General features: G+C 33.8%; 1 protein-coding gene across 4 annotated transcripts in view; it reads right to left on the reverse strand.

Moving 5' to 3' along the window:
• The window catches only part of LOC117344348 (secretin receptor-like), a 118,965-nt gene that overhangs the window by 2,757 nt on the left and 100,887 nt on the right, over nucleotides 1-15,321 (reverse strand). For 2 of the 4 annotated variants that reach the window (XM_033907087.1, XM_033907090.1), the window contains 8 exons: nucleotides 13,258-13,352; nucleotides 12,527-12,692; nucleotides 9,526-9,682; nucleotides 8,906-8,966; nucleotides 8,265-8,337; nucleotides 7,200-7,291; nucleotides 3,666-3,807; nucleotides 3,142-3,183 (listed from right to left, as the gene is read on the reverse strand). In XM_033907087.1, coding sequence (XP_033762978.1) covers nucleotides 3,142-3,183; nucleotides 3,666-3,807; nucleotides 7,200-7,291; nucleotides 8,265-8,337; nucleotides 8,906-8,966; nucleotides 9,526-9,682; nucleotides 12,527-12,692; nucleotides 13,258-13,352 — 828 coding nt within the window. Of the gene's footprint in view, nucleotides 1-835; nucleotides 941-3,141; nucleotides 3,184-3,665; nucleotides 3,808-7,199; nucleotides 7,292-8,264; nucleotides 8,338-8,905; nucleotides 8,967-9,525; nucleotides 9,683-12,526; nucleotides 12,693-13,257; nucleotides 13,353-15,321 lie in introns of all 4 variants that reach the window. The other 2 variants (XR_004536151.1, XM_033907088.1) reach the window with 2 other exon arrangements.

Below are 15,321 nucleotides of genomic sequence, written 5' to 3' on the forward strand. Positions count from 1 at the left end.
CTGTAAACAGTGATGTCATTATTTAAACAGACAAACCGACAGGTATGATGTCACCGACTAAAGAAACTAGGACGAAGTATCTTTTGTATTCATTTTTTGTGTGTTTGTAAGGACATTATGGAATTTAATCAAAATTGAAATGATTTAATCTATTCAACTATATCACTGATTTGAATTTACATTCATTTCAACAAATACAACAATTATCGACCACCCAATGATGCTTATGTCTTTAATCGTTACGCAGATTAACGTTAAAGCACATGTTCTCATGCTTCAGAAGGAGGACAAGAGAAGTAACAAATACAAAATAAATACAAAGAAATTTTGAATCAAATTGATATAAATAGTAATACAAGTGACCAGACAAATGGTCACGTCTTTTAAATTTGTTCCACAAAGTATGAAATTATTTTATACAGATAACAAAATAATATCCACACCAGAGTCTCTTCATAACAATCACAATAAAACGAAACAGTCAAGATGGAAACAGTACTCCACAGTGATTCCTGATAATGACCAGAGAAAGGAAACCATGGAAACGTATGCAGTTGTACTCTTCAATGTGGAAACTTGGTCTATATATGTTATGCCAAAAGTGTGTTGGCCACTGAAATTTGAGTTTCCCCAAATAGCATATGTAAAATGTGCACGGGATATATATACTTTGCTGTTAAAAGCTGTTAAGATAACTGACCTTCACCTTTAAATAAAGTCTTGGTTAAAACCGATAATATGTATGCCTAATAACTACCATTGTATTACAAATGTAAATCCTAAATAATGTTTTTGTATATATTACTAAATGCTCCATGAATAAAAGCTTAATTACGAGCAGTTAAAACTACGTGAGACTGAAGATTTGATATCATCATAACATGATGGGAAATTTGTCGGCTCAATGTCTTCGCCACGCCTTTTTAAGTTCTGATTGGACCTACAAAATAACGAACCACCAATCAGATTAAGTCATCTGTTTGTAAACAATACTGAGACAGGAAAATACCTTGTCATAATGACGTTATTGATAATAAATGAATTTGAACCAACCAGAATATTAATGGACTTTTATTAATGAATGATAAATCAAGGAAAGAATAACATTTGTCATTATTAAAAAGAATGTAGCTCATTTTGAAATATTAATGCATTAATTGCGTTGTATATTCAACAAAACACTTTATTGAAGAAATTATGGTTTATTTATAACCATACTAACATTACACTTACTTGGTTATGTTGTTAATTTCACAAAGTTATGGATAAATGACTATTGAAATTTACCAGGTGGTGTTTGTTAGTTCCTGCATCAAACAATGTCGGCATAAACAGAGGGTTTGTTAGATCCATTTCACAAAATATCAAATAAAATATTTAGACTCTACATACATTCACGTTCTTTATTAGCTCTACCTGACAAAAACATACACTAGTGTTACGACTGATAGATCGTCTGTTAGGTACAGTTAACAACTAAACAAAAATATCATTAGATCACTGTAGGGGATTCGTTAGCTGTGATCAACAAAAAACATACAATGACATATATTTAGGAAGTTTGTTAGCAATGTTAAAGACTTTACTCAGGTGATAAAATCTGTCAGCTCTATTTAACAATTATTATACAATAATGTTATACGTTTTTACACCTTAAGGTGATTTGTTAGTTGTATCTAACTTTGAAGACAATGATTCTAGTTATCTAAACTTGTAGGTTATCTGTCAGATCTCATAAGCAATAAGATATTCTATTTGGTGGTTCGTTATTTTCTTTTGATACCAGTGCATAATACAGAAGACTATATCAAGCAATCCTACTTACAGTGGATCGTTAGTTAACAACAAATTAAACAATATCATTATGACACATTCTTCCTTCTGATGATTAACTAGCGTCAATACTATTATGAACTGGTTATTTGTAGGTGTAGGAGCGACATTCTATTTACCTGTCACCCAAACTCTACTTATGTTGTTGTATACAACTATCTGTGGTAGGACCTATCCCATACGTGCTGCACTATCCTCTATCCCATACCTCTTGCATCACCTATCCCTTACCTATCCCATACCTCTTGTACCACCTATCCCATACCTCTTGTACCACCTATCCCATACTTCTTGTACCACCTATCCCATACCTCTTGTACCACCTATCCCATACATCTTGTACCACCTATCCCATACCTCATGTACCACCTATCCCATACCTCTTGTACCACCTATCCCATACCTCATGTACCACCTATCCCATACCTCTTGTACCACCTATCCAATACCTCTTGTACCACCTATCCAATACCTCTTGTACCATCTATCCCATACCTCTTGTACCACCTATCCCATACATCTTGTACCACCTATCCCATACCCCTTGTACCACCTATCCCATACCCCTTGTACCACCTATCCCATACCTCTTGTACCACCTATCCCATACCTCTTGTACCACCTATCCAATACCTCTTGTACCACCTATCCCTTACCTCTTGTACCACCTATCCAATACCTCTTGTACCACCTATCCCATACATCTTGTACCACCTATCCCATACCTCATGTATCACCTATCCCATACCTCATGTACCACCTATCCCATACCCCTTGTACCATCTATCCAATACCTCTTGTACCACCTATCCCATACCTCTTGTACCACCTATCCAATACCTTTTGTACCACCTATCCCATACCCCTTGTACCACCTATCCCATACCTCTTGTACCACCTACCAATACCTCTTGTACCACCTATCCCATACCTCTTGTACCACCTATCCAATACCTTTTGTACCACCTATCCCATACCCCTTGTACCACCTATCCCATACCTCTTGTACCACCTATCCAATACCTTTTGTACCACCTATCCCATACCTTCTGTGGTACTTTCTATCAATACTTCCTTTGGTAACCTCTATCCCATACTTCCTGTGGTACGATCTATCCCATACCTCATATTGTAACGCCAGTCAGCTAATATACTTAGAATATTGGACACCATCACTCTTGACAACAAATAGTGCTGAGAGAAGGAAGATGCATGCTAGGTTTTCTAGTGGATGCGGAATCATGCTAACACAGGAATGAAGCACTGAGGGCAATTAAAGTCACATCGACCCACACAATGTATTTTTACCTCTGCGTTGAGGAAACAAAACAGCAAGGACAGCAAAAATCCCTGAAAAAAATAAAAGCAAAAAACAGTAGTGATATGCAAATATGCTTATAAAAATCAAATCTCGACATAGTGATAGATTATTAATGTCATAATATTTAATGTTTGTGGATGAATTGGACATATCATAACGTTAAGAAATGATACTTAAATAGCGTCATATGCTTCGTACACTTGTATGTCGTATATGTCACAATATAAATAGTTATGAAGCTGCAATGTTTGTTTCCCTGGAATGACTTAATATTTTACCGTGATTACTAGTAGTAAGTAGGTTGTTTTTTTACCTGGAATGCTTTATCATTTTACCCTGAATATTGGTAATAGTATTTTTTTACCTGAATCGAGTTAATATTTTACTCTAAATACTAGTAGTAGTGAGTAGTACCTGGGATGTGTTAATATTTTACAATGGATACTAGTAGTAATTACATGGAATTAGTTGATATTTCACAAATGATACTAGTAATAAGTAGTTTATTTACCTGGAATGAGTTGCAGAACATCTCGACATACAGTAAGTGGATGATGGCTTGTTGATCCATGCTGCCGAACGGGACATATGTAAAGACGATATAATGTACGCCGAACAGAGGTATAAGGATCAGTGTGGATTTGGCTAACCGTCTGTGGAACGAGAATACTGTTGTTAGTGATATTTCAGTAAATGTGGATACACACAATGATGAAATGTTTCACAAATCGAAGTTATCTCTAAAACAGAGAAGTAATTTCATAGAATAATTCACCGTTGTCTCATATCTTATCATTTCAGAAAAAATTCAACATTCTGATTCTTAATTTTTTGCACGTCAAACATAACCCTGGTGTAAGTGATTGATTATAGATGAATATTCAAAGGCAATATTCAAAGTGAAATCCAAATTGATTTATTGTTTGAACAGCCGAAGAAAATATTATTTCTTTTAAATTTTAGAAGTCTTTACAGTAAATATGATCTGGAAACTAATTTTCACTCGTCGATTGAACAAATAAACCACCACAGCAGCATTAATTTATTGGTATTTTGGAAGACATTTCACTAGATTAGATTTCACTTGTGTGTTTAAGACCTCCACTTCTCAACTTCATGGTCATTGTTTGACTTCTTAATTCTCTGTGTGGATTTTTCAGCAAGATATTAAAATCAATGACATCCCCAGGTCAATTATCTTCAGTCAACATTTTACCGAGGAGTAAATACTTTCTTGCGCACTTGATATGCGCGCATTGTACGTGAAATGACGTACATTTTGTATCTGTTTTATATCACAGTATGTAGCGCTTTTGCGCATCAAAGGCGTCTTTTATCTACAGTTGTTTTTATTTATTACTCTCCCTCAGTACAATACCGAACAATTTTGATAACGCTGAAATGGACAGAAAGGCTCGTAACAATGATATGCAACTGTGTTTGAATTGTTTTTATGTTTTTTTTTGTGTATTTTCTTGGCGGCAATACATCAGAACGATTTGTAAATTGGTGCCACTATCCAGATTAATACACAACTGTCTGGCCCAGTTAGACCCAGTTTTTCAAGCATTGTTAGCTTTCTGTCAATTTAATAAGGAGAAATCTCGTATGCACTGAAAACAAATTCAACTTAACATTTCTTATCGTATTAGTGTAACGACTTAAAATGATTGCGTATAAGCATGAAACACGATCTATAAATACTATTTACAGGAAACAAATCATTTTTAAATATCTTAGACCATTCACTAAGTTTGCCAGACTTGTGAGGTCAGCGGGCTGTTTTGCATCTTCCAATCCAGATTTTGACATTTCTGTTCACATATACAGTTATTATGTTAAGTGTTGTGTAATGAGCTGGGCTGATTCATGGAACGCGTCTACCATCCATAATCATATCTTACATATCACAGATTTGCTGAATGCATTTGAGGATCATATATACAGTAGAAAAATGTTGAATTTTAAACACGAATAGATACAAATGTATATACAAAGGTAGGATTTCTTATTCAGGCGATATATATAGATAAAGTATTAATAAACTTATGTATATCAACTAAAGATGAAAACCTAAATGCCTGTCATTTATCATATTTAGCTTCCAATATTTGTTCCGGAAACCTACTTTGAAATATTTATCAAACTCAAATTTTAGTTTTGGTTAGTTACGTGCCATGGTAATGTATAGTAAGTAGTAAGAATTAGGCCACAACAATATACTACAAATCATCATATACCATCATCACAAGATGCATTTAATGCGCCCCGTAAAACCTATCAGTTGTTACTAATGTTAAAATCTACACTAAATATGAGGTTGAATCCGACTATGTGAGTTCTGCAATAGTAACTTCGATATGTACAACCAGTTTTAAAAGTTACACTCAATGAAGATAAAGCTTAAGGTGGTTAGGGAAGAGTGACCTAGATTTGCACATCCGCTGTTATAGATGAAAAAGAACACAGACGCTTACTCTCCCGGGACCATGGTCTTATTTATCTGGTACTTCTTCAAGTGTCTCTATGCAAATATATAATTTGCTAATATTTTGCCATAGGTTTATGTATTTTGTTGTACAACCAAAGTATATATCTAAAAATATTCTAAGAAAAAAATAATCATCAGGTAAATTCTGGAATAGCTATATCGACATGATAGTAATACATCTATATATGTTGAAAAACAGATACTACACCTTTCCTGACCATGGAAGGAATAGCAGACAGACCAATCACAACATTTATGGAAACACCCATGCCTCATTATCGACAAATAATGCAAACATGTATACAGAGGGGTAAGCTAACCCGTATACAACAGTGTATATAATGCATTGTGTAAATGGTATTAATTGTATTCCATTAAAAATGTCATCATTCAGCTATTGTATATATGTATTAGCTTTAGTTTGGCTTTCTACTCTATGCTTTACCCATCTTGGTTCGGTTACATGTTACATTTATATTACTATGATTATATTATGGTCAAGGTTTTGAAAAACAAAAATGACAATATTTGCCTCATTAATAAAAACACAAACTAAATCTATACATATATATTAAAAGTAGAAAATGGAAAAGGTAGACTCTTCCCGATAGAGGATATAAGCATAGATAGGAATATCACGACGCATGCGCTATATAGCCCAACTGTAAAACTTCCGGGTATCAGTTACATATGACGTTGCACAGATTATCCCATCAAGCACATACATGTATACAATATAATCTTTATACAACCTATCATATGTAAACATCTGAAATAAAGATTAAGGACAAAATCATTGAAATTTTCTGGATGAGTATTTGGATAAAATTGTAAGTATATAATGGCGAAATGGTTCTGTACTAATTACTTACATCGATAAGCATATTTAATATAATAATTGACTTCATACCTTAGTGATGATAAGCATACATGAAGTTCTCATATACACTTCATTAAGGCAATAAATCCTTCTCAAAGCGATGTTCAAATTATCCTCTGTGGTTATAGCCTTGTCGACATATACAGAGTTGCCAGACACGACATTTCCAACAATGTCCTATCACCAACTAATGGGACTCGAACACAACGACGTAAAGTATCTTGTTCAATGACTCAACACAGTGTCAGTGTCTGGACTCGAACTAGCGACCCGTCGACCACCAGCCCAGTGCCCTGCCACTAGGCCACTGTGTTTTCCTGAGAAATGACGCGAATGTGATTCAAAGCTTGATAATTGTGATAAGACATTAATGTTATTTCGAAGAGGTTCGATGCTATTTTCGAAGATAGATAAAATAGAGGGAAAAAGTGTGCCATGAAAAAAAGATTAATGGGACAAATTATGACCAATTTCATAATACATAATTTCCAGAACGTCCATTTAGCTTCCAATGATTTACAAAACAGGGAAACTTAAAGGTGAGCATATTTCTACCACATTGTTTTGATCTGTTTTAGACTGCTTGTGAAAATGTCTTGAAAATAATACATCAAAAATCCACACGAAAACAATGTTTTTGACCCCATGATATGTAACATAATTAGTTTACTTACCTATACCTGAACTTCTTGGTTTCTGGACAAGGTGACGAGTTGAGTTTGGTAAATAATATCCGTACGATATTGATAAATATACAGATATTTATCTGAAAAAAAAAATTATATTATTGTATACAATGAAGTTTTAAAATTTCGATGGGTTAATATTTCGCGATCATTCCAGTTGAACCTAATTCGCAGCCACACTTATATACATGTTGGTAAATATGTACATACATATTCGCCGGATATTCATTTTCGGGCTAAATTTGATTTCCCGTGAATATTACAATACAGTAATTGACATAATCAAGCTTTTTAAATCTTATTTTAATACCTGATGCTTTGACTCTTAAGTATTTCTTTAGCACATCCATCGAACGAATTACCTTAAATGACCTATAATTAGAGACACTTATTTGGTTTTTAACTATATTTTTCACAAGTATGACAGAATTCATGTATACCTATATTCTCAGCTGTCATTCTCATGAAATTATTGGCATTTTTAACCATTTAATGTTCGAGTGGTTTTTTTCAAGAAAAAATTATGTATTGATATGGAAACTGATGTGCATGCTGTAAAATTGCAGTAAAGTAGCACTAAGATTAGAAAGACTTACGACAATGGTGGCGGTGATTGGTCCATAAATAATCAAAGAAAGACTTACGACAATGGTGGCGGTGATTGGTCCATAAATAATCAAAGAGAGACTTACGACAATGGTGGCGTTGATTGGTCCATAAATAATCAAAGAAAGACTTACGACAATGGTGGCGTTGATTGGTCCATAAATAATCAAAGAGAGACTTACGAATGGTGGCGGTGATTGGTCAACATATATTCCATATAAGGTTAGAAAGACTTACGACAATGGTGGCGGTGATTGGTCCATAAATAATCAAAGAAAGACTTACGACAATTGTGGCGGTGATTGGTCAATATGAAATTCATATACGTTTAGAAATACTTACGACAATGGGGGCGGTGATTGGTCCATAAATAATCAAAGAAAGTCTTACGACAATGGTGGCGGTGATTGGTCAACATATATTCCATATAAGGTTAGAAAGACTTACGACAATGGTGGCGGTGATTGGTCCATATATAATCCATATAAGCCACGGCTTGTCGTAATATGTGTTCCAACAGCTGTAATGAAATTCACTAATTAATTACGATTTTCATGGCAATATTTATACATTGTATAAACTAGTCAAAATCGATCCCGTGTATGATTTGCTTAACATCACTTGATTACAATGCTAAAAATATAATACTTGTTATTCGGTGTAAACACAATGTTTGAATGGATATGATTTAACCTATAGGGAGTAACACTAGAAATTAAAACGGTGCATGGTCAACATTTACTGTCTCGCTAAATAATGATATTTTCAAAAAGCGCGTTTCGTGTTATCCACTTCAGTCAAATGTTAAAACAGTCAGCTGGGAGAAATGGTATTCGAACACTGTAAATCATATTGCTTTCAACTTAGGATTACTAAAACCGGAAAACGCAGCTAGGGATAACAAAACTGGACTGACGTGACTAAAATATAAAATGGTGGTTGTTTTGAACTAATTAAAAAAACAGGTGTTGTTCTTAGCAATAATTAAAGACGTCTTCAGACCAACACAGTGCGGATTAGACGATATACAGTGTTATTGAAACTAGATATACAGATCAATCAAAAGTTTGATGTATTAGTATACGTACTTTTCATTGTCTATTGTGGCTCTGACAATTGCCCATGGTATGATAAAAGTCAATGGCGTAACTGAAACGAAACAGATTAAAATATCACTAACCTATAGTAAACTATAGTAAACAAATATTCCTTAATCGATCACTGAAACATCCAGATACTGAATAATTGTTAAATTAAGCATGTTTGCAATATAATTTACACAGTTGATAATTAACGGTTCAGATAGTCATGGGGTGATTATTTTTTAAGGTGGTATGATTATCTACTAGGGACGAAATAGCTGACTGGAAGGCTACCGGACTATTAGAAGGTTGCTGATTTTTCGTCAATTTGTAATAATTATTTTAATAGATATTTCCCCTGTATCAATATGTTCCATTTTATGTTTGTTCTTTTATTGAAGACATCGTGCGTACAATAAGGTAATTATATTTTCATTTATTTTCAGAAAGGATATAGTCCTCTCAAATTTTGAGGAAACCAGGATCCGCTCACATTGTCTAAGGGACACGTGGCAATTGAAGAAGCTATTGTTAATTGTTCAGACAACATACGGCATACCCATGCGCTACAGAAGCTGCATCACATAGATCACTGTATGGTATTATATGAAAGATTATCAACTTACACCATCCGAGACACATAAACCATTTCAGACGTCCCTTCTGACAGAAGACCGCCAACGAGATGATAACTTGGAGGTAGAGAGCTTCCACGAAGATCCACATGTAACTGGCGGCTATGATGTAGTTAAAGATGGTGAAGAAAAGACGACATTCCCAATGCTGGCAACATAAATAAGACACACGCATTAGATCTTAAGCATGATATCGAAATTTTGTTATACAGCAATAGCTTGTCTGAGTTTACAGCAGAAAGGAATGGGTTATTTCCCTTAGGACAAGCCCAGCTTGCAAAACGTTTTACCCCTTCCCGCAACTTCTTATTCTCCAGTATTGATATTTTAAAAAGGTAAGAGAAAATATTATTTAAACTTTAAAAAGATATTTTAGAACGTTCAATTTTTGAAAGAAATCATTTCAATTGTAACAAATTAAGAAATTTTCTAAAATTGTTTCCCTTTAGAATACAAAATAAAAATCTTTTTCTTCCACAGTATATTTACGTGAGTAGAACAGTTCTTACCAGAATGCTGTTTCTAATGCATCGAGAAAAATGACCTTTTAGAAAAAAACCTACTTATTTTAAAGAAATTCACTTGTTTCGTATTAAGGGCATTTTCTAACAGCCACGATTTATCACAAGATCTGCTACTGGCGGGATCACATCTGTTATTAAGGGAACCAATTACACGAAATTCGAATACGGCGGAATTGTCTGTGGCATTTATGTTTTTAAATGTTCACATTATCATGAAAAAATGGCAAAATAATAATGCTTCTCTTTGCAACAGTTGATAAGAGTCCAAAGATGATTTGGAGGACGCCGACAAAAAGAAGGGGTCAGACAGAAAAGGAATTAAAAAGAAAAAATGGTTTCTATGTGGACTGCAGATCAAATTCAAATTCCATTTAGGTCCCTATCCCACTTTTACTCTAGCAATCGGAGTGGCGAATTTTCAACATGAACTAACAAGTTATTATTGTCAAAAACGTTTTCGTTACCATGCATTCACATTTCCTATTTCCATTACATACTATAAAACATTTCATTAACATTACGTGCAGTTAAACAACTTCTTTAGCAATGCATACAATAAAACACTTCGTTTCCATGACAGTAAAAACCACACACACACACACACACATACACACATACATACATACATACATATAAATGTTGAAATGTTATCTCTATATTTTATAGTGGAGATTGCACACACATTTGAAACAATTATCTTATATTTAACCAAATGACGGCAATGTAAAATATAGTTTGTCTCCTCTGCTTATAAACAGCTGCGTTGTTCGTAGTAATTCTTGTTGTCATGTCATCTGTTTCAAAATGCTTTAATTGTTTTCCTTTACACTTTCCATGGTCTTGTGAACTTATTACATGACATTTTCCTCCTCAGTAAATAAAGAAACTAATTTTAAAAGAAAATAGCGCCTTTTTATATGAATTCTGTAGTATATACTGTAAATGCTGAACAATGAATATACTCTGAGTAATACAACTGTTTTGGCCTTTTCCCATTTATTTTCCTTACACCTCTCTAAACAAAAGGAAATATTAACATCTTCTGTATGAAGCGCCTCAAGTTGTACCCTGAATATTCAATCATTTTCGGTGTCTTGAATTTAAAGGGCATTATGAAGACCAAATTGAAATCCTTAAACTGTTTCGACATTTTTAACTTTGTGTACAAATTGTAAACTTCGAGTTTCCATAGCGGTCGTGCGATACATATTTCCAAGCATTGTACAGACGACAACTTGTCAAATACAAGATGGAACTTCAACACTAACCCGACCGTCCTATTACCAAGACAACCGAAATCCAATATAGTTTTTCATTACTACACTGACGTCTTCAGAAGAGAATTTATGAATGGGTTATGAAGAAGGGAATTGCCTTTGCGACATCGCTCATAACTGGAAATATATTAAAATGTATCATGTTCACTCAATAGCCGTAAATTAATTCCAGACAATAAAACTAACGCAGAAAAAATATTTCCTTCTAGAAATTGAAATATAAATTATGGTTTTGTGTCAGGTATCAATCAAGAACCACATAAGGGTAATATCAAGCATAAGAGTGTTGTGTCATGGTTATATTTTTCTGTCACTTAATACAAAAGCATTGTGTCGACGTCAGCAGAAAACATTCTCTCATTAGAACAAACGTTGAGTTGCAATAGAAAAAATGAACGCAAACTACAGAATGGGTGAAGTAAAAATATAAAAAAAGGCGTTATGTTAAAATGTCGTTCAACATGAAAATCTTTCGAAATCAAATCTGGAGAGTGTAGGTCACCTTGCAAACCCACTTTAGCGAAAAATGTATCTCCATTTACAATACTGATCAAGAGGTCGCTAATTCGAGGCCCAGCGCGGGCAAGGTATTTTTCATTACTCCTTCCAATTACATTAATCTTATTCTAAACCCTCAAAACACAAAAGCTGGTGTTGATAAATTATTTGAGTTTCTGTTTATGATGTTTTATTAAAGATAATAATACAAATAGGTTGTAACCTTGAAAAGCTCATAACTCACTGCTGAAGGTTTTGCTGTTGTTTACGGAGTCTCTATTATGTATAATCCATTTATGATATATTTAGTATTTTATAAAATGTCACGTATTTGGGAAAAAAAATAGAAAAAAGGAAAAGGGTGTGAATTATGTGTTGGCCTTCTACATCTTACAATGAAATTCAAAAATATGTCTAAAAATGAATTTGTTCAGGATAATTTTATATTTAAATTTCTTTCTCAAAAATAATTCAGCATGTCTTCAAATAACGTATTTTATACGAGATATTGCCACCTTCATGCAATAGTACCATCAACGGCTATAAATCAACTTAGATGGGTTAAAGTGAAATTAATGTCAAATATTTTCTCCTGATTTGTTAAAACAACATCATGTCTGGAAGGTATTTGACCAATGCAATATTTCTATCACATTACGTTACGAGAGTATAAATCTAATGACTTTAACTTACCGACACATTTTGTAAGAATACAATGCCGCCATCTTCCCTCTTTACGTCCGAAGGAAATCCGACACTTTCTATCAATATGTTTTCTTTCACAAAGGACACACCACCTCGGAGGATGAACGACAGAAACAGATTCAGGTGAATGGTGTTCCTGGAGCAATGCAACTTCCTAAAATGGTAACAAAATTACATCACTTTAAGAAATGGAATTTATACATATACTGTAAACATTCTAATTTAAGCGGAGTGGACTATAATGGGTGAGGCGTAACCTAGAAACAGGCTGAGACATGTAGGTGATAAATCAGTAACTAACTTAAGCCGACAAAACACTGATCATATTCTGCGAGACGAGACCTAGAAAAAGGCGAAGTCATGTAGGCGGTAAACTAACTGACTGACTGACTGACTGACTAACGTCCTAACCTAACTAACTTATCTATATATTTTTAGGCAATGCAGCTTTAACAAATGAGACTTTCGCATTCGATTGTGTGATTTTTAATATACAATGTACATTTACGTCAATTCTGTCATGAGCTCAATGGTACACTGTATCTATTATTCTTGATAAAAATACGTCTTTAAAATAGTATCTATTCATATAAACAAATATATAAACAATTTCCCTTTAGTTTAAATGTTTAAATGGATGATTAACATCAATTATAAAGATATCAACGTTTTACTTTAGCGTTATCATATATGTGATGGCATCAGTTCTCTGTACTTACTTGAAGTATATCATGATAAAGACAGCTATGACCAGTGACGTCATAGACAGTCCGTACCCCACGTTATACATTATGCGCATCTCCTGCATGTGTTTCTGCAAAACAATAAAATTACTCTCAATTTGTAATGGGTAGATGATGAACGCAGAAAATGTGTAAGACAAGATTCGGCTGTTTCTAAGTAAATCCTAGCATTTTTCACACTCATCTAAGGATGTATTAAATAAATAGAGAATATCTAACAGTGTCTTAAGTAATACCAAACATATTTCACGAGTGTGGCTAATAGTTTGATATTTTTCACGAGTGCGTAGCTAGGAATTCCTAAGAAACAATAATGTTTTGCAATGATTATGGATAAACGCTAACATATACTCTTTATTTAGTTAATCAAATGATATCAAATTGTATGAAAAAACAACAACAGAAGCATAGCGCTTTAAAACATTTCACTTCAAACATGTTGGGAATGGTATTTTATGTAAGAATGATCTTTAGGATCAGGTCCGATCTACAAGGTACATGTATGTAGGTCATACTAAATACCACCTGTTTACTGTTGGTGATCTAGAAGTGTTATTGGGGACTTGCACGCATTTAAGTGAACAACCAAAACATCCATTCGTCAGGAAACAAGATATATCACATAAACACTGCGTGTAGGTTATTCCTAACAGAACACATTATCTAAATGGCCATAAATTTAGTAGTTTACGCACAGGATTTGTTTTGATTTCTGAGAGATATACGTCGATGAAACAGGACGATACACTTTTGCATACTGTTGATAAGCTGTGTGTTGGGTAAATCAAAAAGAGTTTGATATAGTTAAACGAAGATATTTTGATTTGAAACATTAATGGCTTAAGCTTTCTTTATGTTTCACATGTCAAATGGAATTTGTAGCCTAGATTCAGATTATCTTTTTGAACCTGTTGATTCTCTGTAGCAAAATTCGAAGGATTGCTGTACATTCAGTAGGTTTAAGAGATAACAGTGTCTTTTAGATGTCGAGTCATTAACATTTCATTACCAAAAGTATAATTAAGCAAAACAGAAATATTATAAGCCTTGACTTTGTATTGAGTTTCCCATTGATTCATCAGTGAAGTATGGTTGAGGATTTTAATTTGTAAAATGAACAATAGCTGTGTAATTGAATTAAAAATCACAATTTGGAGCTAACATACTACAACGGAAATAAATCCTAATTTTCGACATCCTGAGATATCCTTGTTAGACCTACAGCCTTACGGTGAAACGAGATGTCCACTGTCCTTATGATTTTATGACTTCACGTAAACATTCCTCAAAATTGTACACAAATGGATGTTAGTGAGAGGCGAAACTGTAAATGTACCTCTTTGGAGCGATATATTCGTTCGTTACGAAACACTCGACTTAACAACCCTTCCATATGTTTGAAATCACGTTATCACACTAAAATGATTGTATGAATCTCAAGACATATGTTTTTATAGCAGAAAACTTGAGTATTTTCGAGGCAATAGAGTAAAATTTAAATTATAATAAATAGATGATGTAGTTTTAAAAAATCGTGCAAATTAGGTGTTTCGGATGGCTAACTTTTTCATATTACACTTTTCGTACTTTCTTTCATACAGAGAAATCTTTTGGCCGAAAAGCTAGAGCAAAGGTGTTTTCGATGACATTTCCGCCTGTCTCGTGTCAAATTCCAGACACATCCAGTAAACAACAACACCAGAGAGAACAAAAATCATTAGATAGAAACGTCTGCGATAAATCACCAAGACTGATTTATTTATTAGTGAACAAAACGTGACATCCGCTCACCATCGAACGAGATTGGTCAAGGTCAAATAAGTTTTTGCTGACGTTATCAAAATCTCCTTGTCCAACAATATCATAAAACCTGAGGACATACAGGAATATATATTTGGTATCCATCATATTCAGACATAATGATTTCAGATCTTTAGTTAATAACACCATCATGATATCTAAGGTTATGACTAAAAGTGAATTCGCAGACATTTGATATAATTAAACGTGTTGTTGGTTGTATGTATAACGAATGGAAAT

The sequence above is a fragment of the Pecten maximus genome, chromosome 15, assembly GCF_902652985.1.
Source record: "Pecten maximus chromosome 15, xPecMax1.1, whole genome shotgun sequence".
Lineage (NCBI taxonomy): Eukaryota > Metazoa > Mollusca > Bivalvia > Pectinida > Pectinidae > Pecten > Pecten maximus.